This window comes from Primulina tabacum, chromosome 5 (assembly GCF_025594145.1).
Source record: "Primulina tabacum isolate GXHZ01 chromosome 5, ASM2559414v2, whole genome shotgun sequence".
In the NCBI taxonomy this organism is placed as follows: domain Eukaryota; kingdom Viridiplantae; phylum Streptophyta; class Magnoliopsida; order Lamiales; family Gesneriaceae; genus Primulina; species Primulina tabacum.
Window position 1 is genome coordinate 3858727 of NC_134554.1, and position 25796 is coordinate 3884522.

Below are 25796 nucleotides of genomic sequence, written 5' to 3' on the forward strand. Positions count from 1 at the left end.
ATTTATTTATAAGTCTGGAACACGACGTCTAATCTTAAAAAACTCGAGCTCGTAACTACTAATATTGATTTTCTATTTAAATCTTATTTTGTAGAGGTATAGTCTAGATAATGTAACTTATAATTGACTCTATTCAAAGATTGAATCGAAATCGAATATTGAAAAAATAGTGTACATCTAGAAAAAAAAAAGTTGAGATCAAATCGCGATTTTAAAAAAAAACTAATATTTTTTTTGGGATCAATTTTTGGTTTCATGATTCTCATCTTGATTTAGTTGTTTATCTATTTTTCTTAAATGAGTTTGATTATTTTTCATCAAAAGCACGATTGTTTCAAGAAACGAACTTTCCATTAAGAACCCCAGAGAGCGGGTCAACTTTGAACAATAAAAAAATTGTAAAAAAAAAAGGTGATGGAATCAGTGGGACCCGCAAACAGACAACGTTGCCAGAACATATATCAACGAAACACGAGAGATGGGGAGAGTCAATGCTCCACCAGTAGCTTTACTTCTCCTGCGTCAAATAATTGACACGTGTCTCGTCTTATTATTTTATTTTGTTTGTCTTTTTAAATTTTTTTTTCCTTTTCTCTTTCCTAATTTATTGATATTTTCTCTGTCTACTTTCTCAATTTCTCTTTCTTGGTTACCTTAACTTATCATTAGATTTATATATTTAACCATGGTTGAACAATAAGAGAAGAAAAGATTGAACGATAAAAAAAAATGTAATTCTTCACCATCGTCAATTAAGTGATGCGATTGTCTTCTTCCCGCCATTCAACAACCCAAAGTTCTCCCATTCAGCAGCATTAATTTTTAATGGAAGGTATGTATTTTATATTAGTTTTTAGTCCATTTAAAGTCCTCTTTTTCAAAATAACCATTTAATGTTTTGTTGATATCGTTTCTTGAATAGTCAAGTTTTATTTTTTGATTTAATATTATTTTTCACTATTCATTTATATGAACAGTACATTAATATAAAGAATTTTTTTAAAAGAAACACAGATATGCCCATAAATACAACATTGATAGAATGTATCATATTTTTTAAAATATCTTACTTGATCGTTTATATATCCAATAATATTGTTAATTGATGATTTTTAATATCTATAATGTTTATCTCTATTTTTTGTTAGATTTGATATTAAATGATGGAGAAGGTGTTATTGGTAATACCATTTGCACCAATGAAGACAGCAAGGCCGAAAATGAGGAGACGTCATATGTTGAGAAAAAAACATGTATCAACTGTTGAGGAATTTGAGCAAAGATTAGCTATTGGTCAAACCATAAAAAGTATTGATGATGCTTATTTATTATATTGTGAGTATGCACACACTAGAGGTTTTAGTGCTCAAAGGGGGAAAGAAGCTTATTTTAGTGGTTCTAAAGATCTTTATATGAAAGAATTTGAATGTTCATCTCAAGGAATAAAGGATGGAAAGCGAAGTGCAGATAACAATAGACCTTTGTATCAAAATCTAGAAACAAGAATCAAATGTAAAGCAAGACTTAGGATTCGAAGGAAAATAAATGAAGACTGGAGAGTGACAATTTTTGAAATTAACCATAATCATGAAATGGTTGATGAAAGTCAAAGATATTTGTTGAGATCGGCTTGTAAAATTTCATATGCTCAAGGTGAAACTTTAAGAGTAATGTCAGAGGTTGGGATAAAACCTTCTAGTGTGTTGTCATATATGGAGAAAGAATCACATGGAGTGGAGAATTTAGGTTTTATTCGAAAAAATGCTTATAATTATTTGAATTATGTCCCTAAGGGACACTCGAGGGTTGAAAATGGAGATGCTTTTGAGTTGATACGATATTTTAAAACCAAATCAAACGAGGAAGACTTGTTTTATTGGGATATTTAGATGGATGAAAATGGTCGTTTGTCAAATTTTTTTTACAGAGATAGTCGAGTTAGGATTGATTTTGAGTATTTCGGTGATGTGCTTTCTTTTGATACAACTTATCAGACTAATAGATATAATTTAATATGTGCTCCATTTTGGCATAAATCATCATATGGATAATGTGATGTTTGGGTTAGCTTTCATGTCTGATGAAACAGAGACTTCATTTCAGTGGTTGTTTAAGACATTTCTTGAATCTATGGGGAAAAACAACCAGAAACAATTTTCACAGATCAATGTCAAGCAATGATGAATGCTATTGAATCGGTGTTTTCATGTTCACAACATCGTCTTTGCCAATGGCACATTTCAAAAAATGCCCCTTCACATTTGGGTAACTTGAATGTCAATCATGAATTTAAAGGCATGTTTATGAAGTGTATGCAATTTTGTGATTCTGAGGAAGAATTTGATGTGGTATGGAAAAAAATGATTGGTGAGTTTGGTCTTGAAAACCATTCGTGGTTGAGGGGAATGTACAAGTTGCGACATAAATGGTCAACAGCATTTAGTAATAAAAAATTTTGTGTTGGGCTTAAGGCTACCTCTAGAAGTGAATGCACAAACTCTGTTTTGAAAGATGGTGGAAAGAGAACTTTTACTCTATTTGAATTTGTGAATAGATTTGAAGAAATTCAGAAACGGTGGCGGATAAAAGAAAATGAAAAAGACTATAAGTGCCGACATAAGACGCCTACACTCGTAGTGAAAAATCAACCGTTTCTACAGCATGCCGCATCTGTTTATACAATTGAAATCTACAAAATCTTTGAAAAGGAGTTAGTGAATTCTTTAAACATTGAGTTTGATCATCCCCCTGCATTTACGGGCAATCCAATGAAGTTTGACATAAGATCGGTTGGACAATCAAATAGGATCCAAAATGTCACATTTGATGTGGAAACTAATGAAATCAAATGCACTTGTCATTATTTTGAAACAGTTGGAGTGTTGTGTAAGCACATTTTGATTGTTTTAAAATTCATGAATGTTCATTCGATACCAACAATATTATGAATCATTTTTTGTAAATATTATGTCATACTATACTAGGTATGACACTAGTCAGGATAAAAAGGAAACAAGGAAAATAACAATAAATGAGGAAATAGAAAAATAAAAAAAATTAAGAAAGAAAAAACAACATTTGTAATGATAAGTTAAGGTAACCAAGAAAGAGAAATTCAGAAAGTACACAGAGAAAATAGCAATAAATTAGGAAAGAGAAAAGAAAAAAAAAATAAAAAAGATAAACAAAATAAAATAATAAGACGAGACACGTGTCAATTATTTGATGTAGGGGGAGTAAAGCTCCCGGTGGAGCATAGACTCTCCCCGAGAGATGTTAATTTGAGGCGGCCATAACTTTACCTCCTCTTTTTTAAAAAAAAAAAAAATTATTTTAATAGGAATTAACCTTTCTATCTCTGTGTAAAGTATTAACCCTGGATAGCTTTTATCTTTTTATATTTTTTAAATTATGAAAATTAACTTTTTCTTCTACAACTCCATCATAGACATTGTGTTGAGATCGATGAATTTGATTATGATAGAGATATTTGATTTGGAGAATGATTTGAGCGATAAATTTCAAATGAATGTATTTGAATCCACCACATTTAAGATTGAAGTTGTATCAAAATCTAATTCGATTTTATTCATTCAATTTTTGCTTACAAAACATTGAATTTGTTTCTTATTCGTTTTGCAACAACATTGAAAGAAACACGTGTTCAACCCCCAAAAAAAAACGTCCAAAGAAATAAATATCTGAAATGGCGAATTTGAAATTATAATGGCAAGTAGAAGTTATTTTAAGAGTCAAAATAAATGACCCGACCATATTAATACACATGTTCGTGAAGCTCTTTCGAAGAATACATTCAGACAAAGCACCGTTCCATTTTTGTTTGTTATTTATGGTAAATACACGAAATTGGATTTTGTCTTTTTATTCGCATCCTAAATTTCTAGATTCACACGGCATATTCTGGCAAGTGGAATATTATTTAATTTGGACATTTTCCTGCGATTGTTTACAAGCGGAAAATATTCTCTTCTTATTCACATTGCAAGGATCACATTCGGCATTTGAAAAATATTCTCTTCTTCCGATTCCAACGAAACACGTATCAACGTAAAATCTCGATCGTATTTAAGTCTCATCTATACTGTATTTATAATATTAAATAAGTAAAAAATACAAACGTGTTGTATATATTATTATTATTTTTAATTTGATCAAATAATATTAAATAATTAACACGAAATTATTTTAAATTTAGAAGAGTTGTTTAATTTAAAAAAAATAATTTGTTTAGATTTTTTTTTATGTAAAATATTGATAGACTTGATGAGTTTTTATTATAATAAAAAGAGTAATTATTTAATTCAATATTTTGGAGTTCTCTGAGATAAGTTATTGGACGAGTTTCACGTTTAATAATATAATATATATAAAGTAATATTAAATAAAGCAAGAGGTTGGGTATAACAACTACTCTGGTATTTTTAAGTGAACTTCCAAATATAACCATGTGAATTTAAAAATAAATCAAATATGCAATTTAGTAATTTCAATTTAATTTTATACAACATTATTTCACCCATCACGTTGCGATATTTTAATTTCAAATTTTGAAAATTGACTTTCACCCGCGTATAATTGTTTGAGGTCGGTTTCTTACTTTTTAAAATAAATAATTAACAACTTTTACATATAAATTGTCTTTTAATATTGTAATTTAATAAACACATGAAATATATAATATCTATTGATTACACGCAACGCGTGTGCGTGTTACATTAATAAGATATAATGCCTCGTTTCTTTTTAAAAATATATATATATATTGAGTATGTCTCTTATGAGATGGTCTCACGAATCTTTATTTGTGAGACGAGTCAACCCTACAGATATTCACAATAAAAAGTAATACTCTTGGCATAAAAAGTAATATTTTTTTATGGATGACTCAAATAAGAAATACGTCTAACAAAATATGACCCGTGAGACCGTCTCACAAAATATGACCCGTAAGACCGTATCACACAAGTTTTTACCATATATATTTGGAATAAGAAATGGTTAAAGTTTCCCTTTCCACTAATATAATCCTTTGATTATTTGATATATAGTTTTAATGTGTAAATGAATTAAATAAGATTAGGGGAATTTTTGGGGAAAACAATATGTTTAAAACTATCATAATTTGTGTATCTACCAATATTCTTTAGATATGTTACTCATAAAAATATAGTATTTTTTTTACTTCAAATATATTATTTTTCAAAGTAATCATAAATCAGATCGACCCGTTTAACAAATATAAAATCATCTTACAAAATACATATTCTAACTAATAAGACACCGTGTAAGTTTAAGCCATTGATTTTAATTGGACAAATATCTATTATTAATTCAAGGTTCAGGGAACTGTTACGTATAACTTTTGTTATTTAATTCAAACTCTTAGCTTGTTGACAAAAAAACATTGACATTTCCCATAGCATAATGATGTGTATATACATTATTTTAATAGAAAAATATTAACCGATACCATTATCAGGGGGATTATAAATTTATATTTAATTATAAATAGTCCTGGTAAATCATATATATGTAATTAAGTATTAATAAAATAGTTATGACCCGTTTAGTTATTGTAACGAATATAATAAATAATGAAATATATATATATATATATATATATATTATATTTAATATTGTAATTTTTAATTTAATTATTTAATTACCGTGAAATAAACAATCAATGCACGTTGACATCAATCCAATCAAACGCAACCTGATCAGTCTACACTAATTTGTAGATTACATTTAATATTTAAATTAAAAATAAATATGTTCCGATGAATCAGCTCAACCATATATTAATGATAAAATGAATATATTTGATATTGCAAAAATATGGTAATATTGATAAATTTGAACCAAAAGATGTACAGATATTTAGAAGAAATTAATTTTGCACAATCCTAATTTATGGAAATTATTTTTACGATTATTATGTCTCATTCACATATTCCTGAAATTGTATATAATATTACTAACTAATTTTAATGTATACATGAAACTGATTTAAAAATTTAAAGACACCGTAAGCACAAATCACGGAGAGGATCCGTCGGAGAAATCGGAAGCTAGCCTGGCGGCGATGGCAGAGTGATACATGACGTCATGGAACGACGACGTGGCAGTCGTCATCCTCCGGAGCTGCTTGGCCTTCTCGTCCGTGAAAGAGCCGCGCTCGAGCTTGACCCCCGCCGGAACCGGTTTGAATTCTGGATCCGCCTCTTTCTTGGAGCTGTCGATATAATCGGGGTCAGAAGAAAAGCCGAAGAGTGGGGACCACCATTTCGGGGATGTGCTCTTCTTGGTTCCGAGTTTCCGGTCATCGACGGGGTTGAAGGAAGCTGTGACAATAACCGGTCGGAAAACTAGTTTGCCAGTAGCCATTATGTGGGATTCAGAGAGAAAAAAGTTTGTACTTGTGTAGAACAAGCGTTGTATGTTCAAAGGAGAAATGCTTGTTCTTGTTTATATAACAAAAAAAAAAAAAAAGAAGAAGAAGAGAGAAAATAAAAGTGAGCACTGCCCCTTTAGATTTCGCTTTCAATCCCATCAGCAAAATTTTAGAGCCTATCCATCCATACGACCTTGGGTCGATTATTGTGACCTAGTAAATACTTCGGAATTCTTCACTTTATATCAAAAAATATTTAAGAACCTTTTTAAAACAAAACATTTGCCTAGCTTTTCGCAAATCTTCAAAGTTATATTTAATTTAATAATTATTTAAAAAATCGTCTGAAAACTCCTGAGCTGAGAAATTGCGAAGAAACAAATGGAAACATGAAATCCAACCCCTTTCAATGATTAAAACCTATTATTTTTACTTTTTAAATCTGTTGGATATATTATATGTGAGCCCATTTTCTTCTACAGCCCGATAATGAGTGGGGCTCCGGTCCATTCCTTTAATTTTCAGTTTTAGTTAGGTAGAACACTTGCGATAAAATGAATGGTAACGGACGATGAACAGCCGAGCTAAATGTAGAGTTGGGCCTGTAGTTCGTTACTTTCTAGGCCCATTTATCCTGGGTCGTAATATTTTGGCCCTTTTAACCGTTTAAAGCGAACATTTTCCTTGAAAGCTTATGGTTTATCTACTGATGGTTGGGGCATACACATTCTAATACAATACTTTTATTTCTAAAATAACATTTGGTTTTTATTGTGACATTTCTATGAGATTATAAAAAATAACTAGTCCAAGTAAATGAAAATTAGTTTATATTATATTATATGATATTTTACAAGATTAAGTAGTATGTTATTCTATTATTATTATTATATATAAATGTCATATCTCATCCTACCTCGTCAAAATATGATTTTGTCATTATTGAGAATCTTGTTTCACCCATGGTATTTAGTTTCACCACCCATTGCATTGTCTCTGAGAGTAAAAAAATAATTATCTGTAAATGTGTTTTATGAGATAATATTACATGTCTTTATTTACATTCATATTTGTAATGATGAAACTTTTGGTATAAAAATATAATATTTTTTTTATGAATAATTCAAATAGATGATAAATCTCATAAAATTGACTAATGAGATCGTCTCATAAAATTTTTTGTATTTTATAATAAATATATTAAATGGATAACTATTTATGGAAGTTATAAATACAAAATGTATATTTTAGTCCTTTTTATCTATTGGGCGAGACATTTTTAGGATTCAAAATTTTGTTAAATTACTAATTAAATATTATATTTAATTTTATAATTATATGATTAATAAATCTTTTGTGACTTGCACATAAATTTTAACAATGTAATAATAAAAATTCAACCATAATATTAACTATTTAATTACACGATTTTTATGAAAATGACTAAATTGATCGTAAAAACATAATTATATAACTATAATTATTCAACGACATATGCTCGACTGAAGATATCACGCCATAATACATAGTAGATTAAAATTAATATTTTGTCATTTATAAATGACATAATTAAGGAGTGTATTTCAAATTTGATAATAAAAAAAAAACAGTTCTCTTGTGAGACGGCATCATAAAATTTTATTTGATAGACGGGTCAACCTTGCCAATATTCGAAATAAAAAGTAATACTCTTATCTTAAAAAGTTATAATTTTTCATGGATAAACCAAATAAGAGATCCGTCTCACAAAATACGAATCATGAGACCTGTTGGAATTATTTTATGGGCTCGCATAAGTTAATTAATTGTACATGGACAAGCTATCTAATAAAGGACTCAATAAAGTGATCTAATTAATTATGGGTTTCCAAAGTATTAAATAAATTGGTATGGTCCACCTTATGTGTAGAAAATCAGCCCAATTAGGTCTTCTATGATGGGTTGAAGACTGCTAAGGTTATATAAGGTTATGGTCCTCAAGTCACAGAGAACATAACTCAGAATACATACGGCACACGTATTCTAGATCTCTTTCCTTCTCTCATCAAAGGCAAGAATAAGGTGGTCGATTCTCTGTTGCCTTGGAAGATTCATAACTCCGACGCTAGATCAATCAATGAATTCTGGTACGTGTTTACTGTTATTCATATTTTCTGATAATTCGACATGAATTCCTGGCGTGTTGTGATATATGGGTTTAATAACATGATTTATAGATTTATTTTATTAAATCTCCAACAAGTGGTATCAGAGCCACGTTCATGCTGAATTATGAGAAATTTTGTTTATTGATGGATCGAAACATAAAAGTATGTTTTATTCCAAGATCTGATGCAATTTTCTAGTCTATAAAGTTTTTGGATTCAGATATGATTTTTCTTAAAATTTTCTGAATTTGGATCTGAATAAATTTATGTTCTTTGAATCTAGTATTTTCGAATTTTACATCCAAAATTCATATTTATTTTAGAATTATTATTATTTTTTAAAAAATATCAAAAATTCGAAATCCCATTTTCGATTTTGGGTATGGGTCGCCGGATTTTGGCAAATCGGCCGTTCTCCGGCAACTTTCCGACGACGAATCCATAGACGTTTTGTTCTTCACACTTTTTCGCTCCATATCCCTCCATCAATTAGCCATAAACGTTCATGTATCGATCGAATTTCGTCTAGATATCATCATGAATCACGATCTCGCGCGATATTTTTTGCTGGCCAAATTCCGGCCTATTTCGGGCCTAATTCTGATCGATGACAGTGCACCGGTGGCCGCCGCCTTATGGGTTGTCCTTTCGCCACGGTACGTCGGAGTTCGGGCGGCGGCCGCGGCGGCTAGCGGCTGATTCGCGATTAGGGTTAGGGTTTTTCGAATTTGGGTTTTTTTTTTGTGATTTAAGGCCTTATTTGGTTGTCCAAATTTTAAAATCCAGAATTTTCATCTTTTATTAAATTTTGACTTCCGCAATTCTGATTTGTGAAAATTAAATTCGACCATTTCAAGATTTAAATGCATGAAATAAAATTAATATGGAATTATTCATTATTTTATCAACTTTGTTTATTTCGATAAAATATTTGTGGATGAATAATTATGAGGTGCAAATATTTTATTTTTGCAAATTTGGTCTCCATGCTTTATTTGGCCCAATTAAAGTAAATTAAATTTTCTTGTGAAAATTTAATTTAAGTTGATATTTTGTATCTCAAATTTTGTTAAATTTAAATTACATGGTAATAAAGTGATTTTTTGAGATATGTAGATGTTGTTTAAGTTCAAAATAAATTGTGTTTCAATTTATGCGAAAAATAGTCGGCCCAAAGGAATACTATTTTTTGGCCAAATTTCAAACATAATAGATGATTTTAAAGTGCATATAGATCTATGCGGAAATTAATCGGCCCAAAAGAAAATTATTTTCTGGCTAAATTTTAGATTCAATATATCTTTTTCAAGTGCATTTATATCTATGCGAAAAATAGCCGGCTCAAAAGAAAACTATTTTTTGGCCAGATTGCAGACTTAAAAAAAATGTGTTGATATCTATGCAGAAAATAATCAGCCCAAAGGAAGGTTATTTTTTGGCCAGATTATAAGCACATAATTATGTGGTCTTAAAGCGTGTAAAAACTATGCAGAAATTAATCAGCCCAAAGGAAGATTATTTTCTTGCCAGATTGTAGACACATTATATGATATTAAATTGTGTTAAATTTATGCGGAAAATGATCGGTCCAAAGAAATGTCATTTTCTGGCCAAATTTTTGCACAATATGTGGTACAAAATATGTGATAATTTCGGATTTATCCATCCATGCAATTGTCGGTCCAAAAAAAGACATATTGTTGGCCGGATTTATTATCAATATTTAATAACCATGATGTTTGAGTGTATCACCTAAAAATTGTTATTTTTGTTCAAAGACTAAATATCAATATTGTGCTTGGTACATTTTTTTATGGGCCCACCACCAGCATGCTTATATTTTGTGATTTATTTAATTCAAATATATGCATAAACTATATTTATTGTGAGTTTTTTTGTTCTATTTTGTCATAGCATCTTCTATATCTGCCAATCTGAACAACATTCCAGTACTTAATGGCTCAAACTTCAAGAAATGGAAAGAGCATGTTATGATAGTGCTCGGGTGCATGGATTAGGATTATGCGCTAAGGGAAGATCGCCCCGCACTTTTGACAAGTTCAGGAACTGCTGATCTAAAGGGTTCTTTGGAAAAGTGGGAGCGATCAAATCGCATGAGTCTGATGATTATGAAACATTCCATTCCAGATACTATAAGGGGTGCAATTCCTGAAGAAAATGATGCTAAAAAGTTCCTTACTCAAATAGCAGATCGTTTCGCTGCAAACGAAAAGGTCGAGACAAGTACTATTCTGAATAAACTTGTCTCAATGCGGTACAAAGAGAAAGGAAATATAAGGGAGTACATAATGGAAATGTCAAATCTTGTGACTCGACTAAAAGCATTCAAGTTGGAATTGTCGGAAGACATAGTCGTGCATTTGGTCTTGATCTCTCTGCCTGCGCAATTTAATCAATTCAAAATAAGTTATAATACCCAGAAGGAAAAGTGAACTTTGAATGAGCTTATTGCGCAGTGCGTTCAGGAAGAGGAGAGATTGAAACAAGATGTGATTGAAAGTGCTCACTTGACAGCTAACTATCAAGGTAATTGCATCAATAAGAAAAGTAAATGGAGCAATAAGAAAGGAAACTCTGGGACTTCACAACATATGGAGCAACAGAAACAATATAAAGTGATCACTTGTTTTTTTTGCAAAAGGACTGATGGGCATGTGAAGAAGGATTGTCCCAAATACGCCAATTGGCGTGCAAAGAAAGGTTTGTCTAAGGAGCCGGTTGCCAACTGATGGTGAAAGATACATCTTATGAAAAATGAAAATAAAACTGTTGGTGTTTTTTTCTAAAGCTTTATTTAGGAACTGAGTTTTTTTATTTTATGGTATTTGAATTTGAAAAACGAAATTTGATTTTAGTTGCATGTTTGGACAAATCAAGTTTTTCCTTTATCCATGTGGTATTTTCAGTTTTTCGAAATTCAAATATGTTTGGTATGAGTTCTTTGATTGATAAGCTTGATAAATTGAATATCAATATTTTAAATGACATTGACATTATGCATGCATGAAATTTTGAAATTAAATGCAAATTAATTTCATATGTTGACTTTAGTGGGAGTGAGTAAATTGGAAAGTCAACATTGAGAATAATATATTGATGTTTATGTATACATATGTGGTGGTATAAATTTTATCATGTGATAATCTCATTCGAATTTACAGAGAACATTGTTTAGATATTGTGAACATCATTAGAATGTTGGGCAGATATTTAAGAAACTCGATATTGGATTATTAATCGGGTTATGCGGTACATAAAGTGAACTAAAAATTTTATGCTCACACATCGGAAATCTGATATTTGGAAATAGTTGGATATTTGGAATCCGAATAAAGTTGTGGAATTTTATCACCGGTAATGATACTTGGTCTAAGAAACCATTGAGGATCAATTGTGATAATAACGCCGCTATATTATCATTAAAGAACAACTGAAACTTGTGAAAGTCAAAATATATTGATATGAAGTTTTCAGTTGGAAGGAAATAATTCAGAGTGATTATGTGTCAATTGAGCATGTTATTGCAAACTCTATAATTGCGGATGCGTTTGTCATGGGTTGGCCACCCAAGATTTTTTGGGCATGTGACACACATTGGTGTTGTCCATATAGTTGATATGCCTGTACAGTGGGAGTTTGTATTCGGTTTGAACATTGACTCATTTGACATGATTTAAGTTTCTGTACAGACTAATGTTTATTTGAATTACTCTGAAATAAAGTGATGACTTTCATTGCGGTTTAACATTTGATTGAAAGTCTGTCATTGGACTCTTTGAGTCATTAGGAGGACCAGTTAGAAATACATGTTTTATTCTGTGATCACATTTATGTATTTTCATGCTACACATCCATACTTGATCTATGTTATTGATTATGCTAATATTATGATCATTGATGGGTCTAGTGATTTTAAATGTAGTGATGACTGCTTTGGTTCGATATTGGTATACTCGATAGACCAGATTGTTAAGGAATATTTTGGTTTAGATAGCAAGAGCTCAATCCAGTTTTTTGCATGTACAATATCTGGATAACTTATGTGGCCCAAGTGGGAGATTGTTGAAATTATTTTATGGGTTCGGATAAGTTAATTAATTGTACATGGACAAGCTATCTAATAAAGGACTCAATAAAGTGATCTAATTAATTATGGGTTTCCAAAGTATTTAATAAATTGGTATGGTCCAACTTATGTGTAGAAACCCAGCCCAATTAGGTCTTCTATGATGGGTTGAAAACTGCTAAGGTTATATAAGGTTATGGTCCCCAAGTCACAGAGAACATAACTCAGAATACATACGGCACACGTATTCTAGATCTCTCTCCTTCTCCCATCAAAGACAAGAATAAGGTGGTCGATTCTCTGTTGCCTTGGAAGATTCATAACTCCGACGCTAGATCAATCAATGGATTCTGGTACGTGTTTACTGTTATTCATATTTTCTGATAATTCGACATGAATTCCTGACGTGTTGTGATATATGGGTTTAATCAAATGATTTATAGATTTATTTTATTAAATCTCCAACAAAACCGTCTCACACGAGTTTTAATCAATAAGAAATGGGCAACAAATTTGATATTTATTTTGGAATCCAAAATGACTTAAGTTAACAGTAGAAAAGGGAAATATTTTATGGTTTATACAAATATTTTTTCCCTTTTAAAATTTACATAATAAACAAATAATAATAATAAAAAAATAAATAAATAGGAATAGGAATTTTGTCAAATAAATGCTCACGTAATTCCCGGGCCATGGATCCCTTAGACCACCACAGCACACAGCCTTGTTTGTATACACGTATGTGACCCTCCACTGCCATTATCCCAACCTTCGGTTAAAAAACTTATTCCCATTACCCATAATCACCTGCCCGTCATTCAAATCCGCTACAGTGCAATATTCACCGTGCGTTTGAACAAGTGTCAGTGCTTTACTCAACTTTCATATTCTAAATGACAGATCTCACGAAAAGTATTATTTTAACCAGGGATTCGCTCAACCATGGTTCAGTCAAATATAACCGCGATTAAAACTACCCTCTGCAATTTATTTATGTACGAAGAAACTGAGACATACGCCGACAGCCAGAGAAATGATGATCCATGGCGGTGCAAATATGTACGTTCCTCCGTGGGCGTCGACAGCTGCTCTCACCGATCCTACCACCCTCCCTGTACGATTTACCTCCAGTGAAGGTAGCAATTTCGTTGACGAATACTACGACTCCTTGTCGGCGCTCCAGCGTTTTCTGCCGTCAAATTTGAATGACGCCGGGTTCCCGGAGATGGAGGAGTTTCCGGTTGACGCGCACTCCTGCGATCAATTCCGTATGTTCGAGTTTAAAGTGCGTAAGTGTGCTCGCGGGAGGTCCCATGATTGGACGGAGTGCCCGTTTGCCCACCCAGGAGAGAAAGCGCGCCGCCGTGACCCGAGGAAGTTCCATTACTCAGCCGCGGCGTGCCCGGAATTTCGAAAGGGAAGCTGCAGAAAGGGTGACGCCTGCGAGTTAGCGCATGGCGTATTCGAGTGCTGGCTACACCCTGCCCGCTATCGTACGCAACCATGCAAAGACGGGATGAACTGCAAACGCCGGGTCTGTTTCTTCGCTCACTGTCCCGATCAGCTCCGCGTCCTGAATCCACTCACCGACTCGTTCGACCCCGTTTCTCCGCCGGCCGAGTCGCCCCCGATGTCTCCGATGAGCATCTCGGTCAACGATATGATGTCTTCCATGCGCCAGCTGCAGTTGAGCAAAGTGAAGTCCATGCCTCATTCATGGATGGGTGGAAATTCTTCTCCGAGGACGCACTTGACCCGACCCGGGAACTTCAGCCTTCCAACGACCCCAACCCGGGTCTTGACCCGACCCGGGATCATCTATTTCGACGAGGCACTTCCGGTGATGCAGATGGTCGAATCTGGTAGGGATTTGAGGGCCAAGATGTTCGAGAAACTGTGCAAGGAGAATCCCCTGGATCTGAATCAGAACCCAGATGTTGGGTGGGTTTCGGATCTACTCGAATAGGTTTGATTCGAAGATTGCTGGAAAAGAAATCGCCATTTTGGAATCCACCTCTGTAAGTAGGTAAATGTGGTAATTATTGCATCAGTAAATATTTGATTTAAACCTGGTTAGAATATGGATGGTGATGGTAGAGGGTTGAAGAAGATTGGAGACTAGTAAGTTTTTGGGGCCCAAGTAAATCCAAGAAGATAACAAATTTGTGAGGCATTTTCTAAAGTCGAAGAACCAAGATTTATGTGTATGCCCTGATTATTTGTTTATGTTGTCGATTACTGTATATATTTACCTTATTACGTTTCTTCTTTTTGATGTCATTTTATGTGCTACTACTGCTTTCTAAAAATCCCTCTGTTCTATGGAAAACTCAAATACACAACTATCGTGATTGCAAATATTCAGAAAATATTTTATGTAGGTATTATTACATTTGTGAATTATGTGATTTAAAATTATCCTTCTATTATATTTATTATTATTATTTCGTTCATTTTTTTTAAAATAAAATTTATATGAAATAATTGTTTTAATCAGATGAATCGTTCAATGCAGTTTTAAAAGATAAAATTTCCATAATCGAAATAGGCTCCAGTACAAAATTTAATGTGCGAATTAATTTTATTTAGTATTAAAATTTTAGTTTTTTTTTTATTCGAATGTTATTTGAATTAAAGTTGGATTTCGATTGTTTTGGAAATAAGAATTATTGTTTTTGATAATGACTAAATAAGCATTAATTATTGGTGAATTTTATTGATTTATTTTGATATATAATTATATTATATTAATAAACATCTAGATTTGTAAGTGACAAAAAAATTATTGAACAAAATAATTAAGTTCGATTTTGGTTCGTTCGGCTTGAATTTTAATTTGTGTCAAATATTTTTGAAATCTATTCGAGAAATTAGCTGACCGAAACGTCGGATGTGTAGGACTTTTTTTTATTTCTCCGATGTTTTTTCTAGGCAAAATTTGCTTGCAAGATTATACTCGGAAAAAGACGTAGTTTGCAAGAAAAACGATCGATTAATTAAGAAATTCCATGCATCGCTTTTATAGATATAATTAAATTTGGGTAAAGAGAGTATTTATAATATGTGCAGTGCCTGGATAGTGAGAGACAAGGACGGGATTAGGTTAAGGATGCTGGAGATTGGGAGCGTGGGGGACAGATAACCTTTAGATTTTGCTTTTATTCGAGATAAGATTTTGTTTGACTTCATTTGGAAATATCCTTTCAGTGATTATCCATCCTCTCTAATTGGGCCATCCCATTCATAATTTTAGTGAACCACTATGATGAGCTGGATAATTCATTCTATATAAATTCACGATTTTATATATTTTTTTTATTTATTTACATTATAATCATACATTTCACAGTAAAATGTCAAATAATTTCGATATTATATTGATTTGATATTTATTGTGATTAATATGATTGAAGTATAAATAAAGAGGAAGATTAATTTAATTTTCTTTTTACATAAATTATTTAAATCCAAGAGTTTCGAATTTTTTTTAATCCAAATACAACCTTGTCCTAAATGAATTGAGGTTGATACATTTTACGAAGGCAGAAACTTGACTGGTACGGTCTTAAGGGTCGTATTTTGTGAGACATATATTTTATTTGGGTTATTAATGAAAAATTATTATTTTTTATGCTAAGAACATTAATTTTTATTGTGAATATCAGTGAGGTTGATCCGTCTAATAGATAAAGATTCGTGAGACTGTCTCACAAAAGATAAGTCTTTGCATGAAATAATGCTTAGAAAGTGGATGTCTAGCATCTACTTCAGAAAACTTGTCTTTTACCGTTTTAATTCATATTTTACTTGTTTTTGTTATTTTATGTAATTAATAATTAAAATGAATAATTATTAGCATTTGAATAATAATTAAAATTATTGATACAATCTAGTGAATATATTTAAATTTAAAATCTTATTATATACAAATATTATATCTTTGAGATAACATTTGAATGAGAATAATAATTTTCTGTTGTTAAATTGAATTTTTTTTATCTTGCTTGTGTGGAACTATTACTAATAAAAAAATCTAAAAATGTATATAAAAAATCATATATTATTTTGTCTATCAAAATTTTTAAAATTTCATTTCTTATAGCATGCTAAAAGTAATTTTTTCCATAAACTTTTCGAATATGATAAAAACTTGTTTTTTTTAATTATATATATACAGATATAGATTCTTATCTTTAGCTGTTTTTTTTTTTTAAATAAGTTTGCCTCTTAATGTGCAAAATATTTTCATACCATAATGACTCGACGCCTCAAAGCTCAGATGTGATATATTTAATCAAAAGCACTGCTTTCCTGATATATTTGCTTGAAAAATTTATACTAATATAGGATGGAATCTTCACATTTTTAACAAAATCTATATGCTATTACTGATCACAATTTTAACGCTCTCCCCGTCTTTTTCGATCGAGTAAACTTGTGATCGCGTTCAATTTCAAGACTTTTTCTAGAAACAAAGTCCACAGAAATACATCAACCCATATATATATATATATATATATATATATGACGAATTTAAGGAAGAAAAAGTAATAATCCTTTTGGGACAGTGCAGGTTGTAATAATTTTAATATATACATATATATATATGTATGTATATGTATATGTATATATTATATTAGTTTTTCTTCCTCAAATTCGTCCTTGTGTCTACAAAACATCAGAATATGGCGGTTCTCACCCTCAAATTTCCCCAATATGGCAGCACATTTGTTGGCTTCAAATGGTAACATACACTATAATAGATTAATGTATGGTAAATTTACACACACATATATAGACACTTTAATAAATTAATAATGTATGCTCACCCAATAAAGTAAATTTATATTATATTATATTATATGACAGAGAAAGACAAGGCAAGAAATGTGTTTGATTTGCATACACATCGAGATTACCTTCCACCAAAGGATAAGTTGATTGGATAGTTCTATGAACCATTTCCTACACTCACAAGCACAGTGGATTCAGTGGGGACGTTTCTTTTTTCTTTATTCACACTTTGGAGGAGGGAGTGGGGTAACTTCAATTTTGTCTCTGTCTATATGAACAAATTTTTGTGTTTGGGTGGGTGCATTAACCTTTAAACATTTTGATTTGACATATATAAATATATATATATGACTAATTTTTAATACTTTGATCTAAATCAATTAAAACTGCTTAACGCATTTTTTTTAAAAAAACTCCAAATATTTCGTTAACAACCAAAAAATTCACGAATTATTAAAAACAACGATGATCAAATAATGTAGAATCGCCAAGTCCGCGAGAGGCCAAAATATGTGCGACACCATTAGCTGCGCACTTGCAATGCCGAACTTCCAAACTAGCCAGTATCGATCCAATTAGACGAATGGAAGAAACTATAGATTCATCGTTGACATATTGAAGTGTGAATTTTATAGAATTTATGACATTATTTGCATCAAATTCTTTTATGACTTGATTCTATTGATGTTTAGAAACCACCATCATTCTTTCTCGAACAACATAAGCCTTGCAAGAGATGTGAAGATCAATTTATTAAATAGTTAAACAAATTAGTATTTATTAGTTATACTCATAACAAGTGAACAAATATATATAAAATGCAATCAATCAACATCAAACTATTTCAATCATTTCAAATAAACTATTAATAATACCAAAATGTTGTGATCAAATAATACAAACAACAATCAATAATAAATGAACACAACTCACGCTTGGTGCAATAATTAAAACCTAAGACCATGTAGTTATTACCAGAACAAAGATGGTTAAAAAAAAATGAAAGTTAAGTGGTGTTAAATATAGTTTAGTTTTGACTGGGCAGTACGTATGACTGGTGTACTGACAGAAACGACAGGCAATATCCCTAAATTATTGTCCTTTGTTGAAGACAACTTATTGATTGTAACACCCCACTTGCTTTTACCATGCAGGCCTATAATATTTACAGCGGGGTTTGGTGACGGACTCGTGCTATCTTTCGTCATTTTCTTATGGGAAATTGTTATATTGAATTCCCCACTCGCTTCACTTCATTATGCATGCAAAGTTGGGTGTGTTGGATAGTTTAAAAAAAAAATTATTTCGGTTCCCATTTTGCAGGAAAAATTCCATGCTTCAACTGGTATTACTCGAAGAACCCTCGTTGAGCAAAATATGGTTTTGGTTCCATACGAGCCATTGGCACTGTAGCAATATGGAAGTATGTTATTTTAGATAATCTGTGTTGGTTTTTCTCATTCATTGTTATCAATATTTATAAATGCTAGAAAGCCGAAAAATCCTATCAAAATATATGCCACCCATATATCTAGCATAATCTAAGGAAATCAAATATATGCAAATATATGCCATCCATATATGTGGCCTAAATATCCGTAACACCCCCCCTCAAGTTGGAGCATGCAAGTCCAGAATGCCCAACTTGTCGAGAAGAAGTTCAAACCGAGTTTTTCCTAAAGCTTTGGTAAATATGTCCGCCGGTTGAACAGATGTCGGGACATAAGACGGAGCAATAAGACCCTCTTGGATGGCATCACACACGAAATGTCACAAAGAATACTGACTATCACAGAAAAGAGGAATCGTCTTTGGATGATGAACACCCAAACTCAGAAGTAAGCCTTTCAACCATTTGAGTTCACAAGTAAGAGAGGCCATAGAACGATACTCGGCCTCGGCTGACGAGCGAGCGACAGTATGCTGCTTTTTAGTTTTCCAGGAAATTGGCGAATGCCCCAAAAACACAAACCAACCAGTAAGAGAACGCCGAGTAAGAGCACATGCGGCCCAATCTGAGTCACACCAGCCAGTCAAGGATAGCTCACTGTCTGAGCGGAGAAGAATACCTTGACCCGGTGATTTCTTTAAGTAACGAACCACCCGTAGTACAGCATCCCAATGTGCCTGTTTCGGTTCCTGCATGAACTGCGACAGCACATGAACCGAATAAGCCAAGTCAGGTCGGGTAACAGACAGACAGATAAGACGTCCAAGCAACCGACGATAGGGCTTTGGATCGGAGAGGCATGGCCCCATGATGCGCGTCAATTGATGATTTTGTTCAAGCGGAAATGAAGCCGGCTTTGAACCCAATAATCCTACCTCAGAAATAATATCAAGGGCGTATTTGCGTTGACATAAAAACAACCCAGACGAACTCCTAGCCACCTCAATGCCAAGAAAATATTTAAGCACACCAAGATCCTTCATATAAAAGCACTTGCTCAAATATGCTTTAAAACTTGTAATCGCAGCGGAATCATTGCCAGAGATCACTAAATCATCGACATACACAAGGACATTGAGTTGGACGAGATCTTTAGTGTAAGTAAAGAGGGAGTAATCGGAGTAGGATTGAAGAAAGCCATAACCTTTTAAAGCTGTCACGAGTTTAGCAAACCAACATCGAGGTGCCTGTCGCAGACCATACAGTGACTTGCGCAAACGACAGACCAAGTTGGAGTCAGTAGAATGAAAACCTGGTGGAAGTTTCATATACACCTCTTCGTGTAGATCGCCGTGAAGAAATGCATTATGGACATCCATTTGATGCAACTCCCAATTCTTCGATGCTGCGACTGCCAGGAAAGTTCTGACTGTCACCATTTTTGCCACTGGAGCAAAGGTCTCGTTATAGTCTATTCCCTCGACTTGATGATTACCAAAGACAACTAATCTGGCCTTTAATCTTTCAATGCTGCCATCAGAGTGATATTTGATTCTGTACACCCATTTACTGCCCAGAGCTTTCTTTCCAGGAGGTAATGGTTCTATAGTCCAAGTTCCATTATCCTCTAAAGCACGAATTTCTTGTTGCATAGCATTACACCAGCCGATGTCCTTAACAGCTTCCTTAAAAGACCGTGGCTCAATCCCTGCAGTTACAGCTGCAAGAAAATTCCGGTGTTGCACAGTAAATTTTTCACAACCAACATAATCGGCTATAGGAAACGGCGTACCTGAGGGAGTTTGAGATGGGTGAGTAGGATGAGAAAGGGATGGACATTTGGTGATAACAGTGTTCGTGACGAAGTCGCGTAAGATGACCGATGGGCGTTTATCCCGAAAACCACGACCCAGTCGTTCCTCTCCCGAGCTGGCGGGAGATGTATCCGGAGAGGAAGGCTCCACTATTGGCGTGCTACTAAGGATACCCTCGTGCATCGTCCCATGTTCATCCATATCAATAATAAACTCGTCAGTGGAAGGGACTGGACCTTCAACAGGGGCGAGATTTGTGCCTTTGTCAATCAAAAAAGGAAATACCTTTTCGAAGAACTTGACGTCTCTAGATACGAAGAATTCCTTTTTCTCAAGGTCAAATAAACTCCAACCCTTTTTATCAAACAGATATCCCACAAAAACACATTTACGGCTTCGAGTAGCGAATTTGTCACCCTTAGCTCGTTGATTATGTGCAAAAGCTAAACATCCAATGATGCGAAGTTCGCTGAAAGAAGGAGCACAACCAAAGAGAATTTCATAAGGAGTTTTGTTGAGAAGAACGCTAGAAGGAGTTCGATTTATTAAGTGTGCAGCGGCCAAAATACATTCCCCCCAAAAGGAAATAGGCAAGCCTCCTTGAAAGCGTAATGCACGAGCAACATTCAAAATGTGTTTATGTTTTCTTTCCACCCTGCCATTTTGTTGAGGGGTACCCACACAGGAGGTTTGAAATAATATTCCATTTGCTACAAAGTATTCTTTCATGCAGACAAACTCGGTGCCATTGTCACTCCGTACAATTTTCAACTTTTGAGAGAATTGACGATCAATCATTGCAATAAAAGACATAAACATCTCAAATACCTCTCGTTTATCAATTAATAAATAAACCCATACGGCACGAGAATAATCATCCACTAAAGTCAAGAAATAACGGGCACCACAAGAGGATATTTCATCATATGGACCCCATAAGTCACAATGTATTAACTCAAAAATCCGAGTTGACTTATTTTCACTTGATGAAAAACTGTTTCTAGAATGTTTGGCACGATGACAGACGTCACAGCCGGTATCTAAAGTACCCCTAGATTCATGTAAAAAAGGAAGCAACTTCACTACTTTCTCGGAAGGATGACCCAAACGATGATGCCATAGCTCCAAGGTCTTCGAACCAGCATCCACAGCCGCAACCGTTTGAACATTTAATCCTTGCCGTAGGTAGTAAAGTCCATCCCTTTCTCACTCGTGCCAATCATCTCCCTCGAACGCTGGTCCTGTATGGCACATGAGTTAGAATCGAACTGAACACAACAATCTATATCATCAATCAGTTGTGAAATCGAAATTAAATTGCATTGTAAATTAGGAACATAAAGCACATTTTGGAGCCGTATGGTGTCCGTTAGTTGCACGACACCCTCTTCAGTGGCAGCTAGTGTCTGACCATCTGGAAGACGCACGGGACATGAAGAAATTGCTTTAATATTCAATAGACATGATTCGTTACCGGTAACGTGATGAGAGCAGCCGGTATCAATTATCCAATCAGCCATACTTAACTTACCCTGCAATCTGTTAGAAGAAGGAGAAGTAGAACCAAACGCAACCGAGAGTGCCGCCCATTGTTCGGCAGAGAAACTTGGAAAGGATTGTGTAGCAGGGGCGTGGCTCAAGGTGGCAGGAGATGTACTGTGAGGAATTGCGGGTGTAGCAGCATTAGCACGAACTCCATTACGACCATGACCTGCCGAATTTCTAGTTGAAGAAGCTGACGGTTTGCCTTTCAAAGTTCCTTTTCCTTCAAGGGTAGAACCATATTTTTCCAAGTACCAATCTTGAGTGCAATGTATGTCGAAGCAGGTTGTAATATCATGACCCGATTTATGGCATTGAGAACAAGTCAAGGCTACCTTCGTCGTTTTGTCGAGGCGTGGTTTGGATCGAGGCTCCATTTTCACAGCAAAACCAACTGCATTGGGTTTCTCTTCGGTGATGCGTGTGATCCCCCGAACCCGCTCATCTTGAGCGACTTGTTGGAATGCCCGATTCAACGTGGGAAGAGGATACTGTGACAAGAGAGTCGATCGCAATTGTGCATAATAATCAGAACACAGGCCAAGAAGAAATTGATGCAACCTGTCATCATCACGTCATTGGCTGTGTTGCTTACCGACTTGACACGTACAGTTACCGCACTTGCAAGAAATCAAAGGCTCATGTTTATCAAGTTCATCCCATAAAACGTTCAATTTACTGAAGTAAACAGCAACAGGCATAACTTTTGTTTGCTCACAACGATTAATATCGCCCTTAAGCTGGTGAATACGTGGACCATTCACAACCGAGAATCTTTCATGCAAATCGTCCCATAAGCGTTTTGCATTATCGTAATTCGGGAGCATAGAACGTAACTCGGGGTCAATCGTATTCATGAGCCATGAGACAAGCATGCACTGAATCGTTACCCAATCATCATTCGTACATGGAGGAACAATATCCGTGATTGTGCCGTTAAGAAAGCCGAATTTGCGCCGAGAGGAAAGAGCAACGCGAATAGCATGAGACCAATCATCAAAGTTATCGAGTTTCAGACGAATGGGAGTAATGAAATCGCCAGGGCGACCTTGTGGCCCTAAGTAAAATGGCGAGCTGGAGTCGATTTTTGCAGGCGGCGGTGGAGGAGTGGCGGCAGCCATAGTGCCGAAAAGATTTGGATTTAATTTGGCTCTGATACCATGTTATTTTAGATAATCTGTGTTGGTTTTTCTCATTCATTGTTATCAATATTTATACATGCTAGAAAGCCGAAAAATCCTATCAAAATATATGCCACCCATATATCTAGCCTAATCTAAGGAAATCAAATATATGCAAATATATGCCACCCATATATGTAGCCTAAATATCCGTAACAAAGTAACCATTTTTCAAGATCTTGGGACAGCTCGAGTTTCTATTTTGTTTGGATCACAATTTAAATTAAATTTTATTATTCTAAATTTGAAGGACCTACTGTGAACTGTGCAAGAGAAGCAACAATATACAACATTCATCCTGGATATTCGTAAGGGCCATGTGGTAAATAAAATAATATAAGGACTAGAGACAGCTGGGCCATCAGGAAGAAGCCCATGTTTCAGTGGGAAGTCCATACTTCAAATTTACTCGGTTGCATGAATTCGAATCCAAGCCATCCGTCTACAAATCTATATCGAATTTTTTTTTGGATTATATAATGAAATTATTTTTTAGAAACAAATCAAAATTATATTTCCGGTTTTGATTTAAAGCCGATATCTTTTTCACGGTTTCTATTCAAAATTTAATTTAACTTTTTGTTCTTAAACGAAAGAGTATGTTTTTTGTGAGACGATCTCAAGAATCTTTATTTGTAAAACGAGTCAACACTACTGATCTTCGTAATAAAAAGTAATACTCTTAGCATAAAAAATAATATCTTTTCATGAATGACCCAAATAAAAGATCCGTCTCACAAATACGACACGCGATACCGTCTCACACAAATTTTTACCTATATTAAAACTTTTGAGCCATAAAAAGGAGGGAAATACTTAATTATATAAGTTATCTCTAAGACCCTTTCATCGTATGATACGAAGAAAATTTACATAAATTAAAAACTCTCCACAATATTTTAAAAAGAATATTTTAAAGTTACAATCCAATGATCATATCCGTTGGATCCATATGAACACATCTCAGCAAAAATCTGATCAAAAGCCACGCATGTTTACATTTTGTTACTTCCGACGACATTGACCAATTATCCGAAAAGAGCGTTGACAAAGTCAACCACTTTCCTTCTTATAAATTCATTTCCTCTTCCCACTCATTAATTATAGCCATTACATAAAATTGCATGAATTCGAGCATGGGAAGATCACCTTGTTGTGACAAAACGAAAGTGAAGAGAGGGCCATGGTCCCCTGAGGAGGATTGCACTCTCAAGAACTACGTCGAAAAATACGGCACCGGTGGAAATTGGATAGCACTACCACATAAAGCAGGTTAGTTAGTGCAGAAATTTTCGAATATTAATTTTCGATCGTTATTTTTTTTATTCGCGATCTATTTGCTTAGGATTGAAGCGTTGTGGGAAGAGTTGTCGGTTGAGATGGCTGAATTATCTCAGACCAGATATCAAGCATGGAGGGTTCACCAAGGAAGAAGATGACATTATTTTGGCTCTCTATCAGAACATTGGAAGCAGGTGTTAATTAATTAACCGTATATGGCCGAGACAATTTGTATACATTAAGTTTGTCTTCTATTCGTATTTGTTTTTTAAATTTCAGTCTATTTCTTTATTTTTTTTCCATATATATTATTCTATTTAGAGAGGTAATTTGCTATTAATTTATAATTAATGAGCCACCAACTTACCTATAATTCAATATAATAGTTCTAACAATATATATTTTCAATTAGTTAACGAGTATTCGTGTAAGATTATGAGTAAATTAAATATTTAATTTACAGATGGTCTGTGATAGCTTCTAATCTTCCGGGAAGGACAGATAACAACGTGAAAAATTACTGGAATACCAAGTTCAAAAAGAAGCTAATGGCCGCAGATACAACCATCCTTTCGAGTACCTCCACTACCGCCGACAGCGACACGGCCCTAGCAAGAACTAGTTCAGAAGCATCGATAACTAGTACCATTAATTACTCTGATGATTGGTATGAAAATTTTAATCCCGATTGCTATCCAGAAATGATTGATTTACAAACAATACAAGTTCTTGAAGACCGTCAGCTGCAAGTTCCATTATTCGTCGAAAACCCACGAAATTATTCGAATTACTTCGGATTTCCGGCAATATCAGAAGAAGTTTCAGGCCAGCTATCGCCTTCTTTGTTTGAGGACATCAATACGTATTCTAGTGGATCAATATGGTCAAATGGATCAGGAGAAGACTATGCATTATTTCCAGTAGATCTGGGGCCTGGATTAGTTTAGTACGATCATCTGCTAAATGCATACCTTTAATTCTCAAGAAAAACGAGTCCCAAATATTGCAATGTTTTTTAGTAATCAAGCATGTTGACCAGATGTGAAGTTTTTAGAGGATTTAAGTAAGTGTTGATCAATAACAAGTGCTTGTACTCCAATTTAAAATATTAATTGTGTAATACTAAAAACTTACGTTGTCTC

General features: G+C 33.8%; 2 protein-coding genes across 2 annotated transcripts; both read left to right on the forward strand.

Annotated features, from left to right (window-relative positions):
- Positions 1–13533: 13533 nt before the first annotated feature.
- LOC142545623 (zinc finger CCCH domain-containing protein 49-like) lies at positions 13534–14932 on the forward strand. The gene has a single exon (XM_075652898.1). The coding sequence runs from the start codon at positions 13686–13688 to the stop codon at positions 14616–14618; it is 933 nt and encodes a 310-aa protein (XP_075509013.1). The 5' UTR covers positions 13534–13685; the 3' UTR covers positions 14619–14932.
- A 9533-nt stretch (positions 14933–24465) lies between these two features.
- LOC142544591 (transcription factor RAX1-like) lies at positions 24466–25796 on the forward strand. Its single transcript, XM_075651624.1, has 3 exons — positions 24466–24645; positions 24719–24848; positions 25118–25796. Exons 1-3 carry the CDS (start codon positions 24498–24500, stop codon positions 25599–25601), a joined length of 762 nt encoding a protein of 253 aa, XP_075507739.1. The 5' UTR covers positions 24466–24497; the 3' UTR covers positions 25602–25796.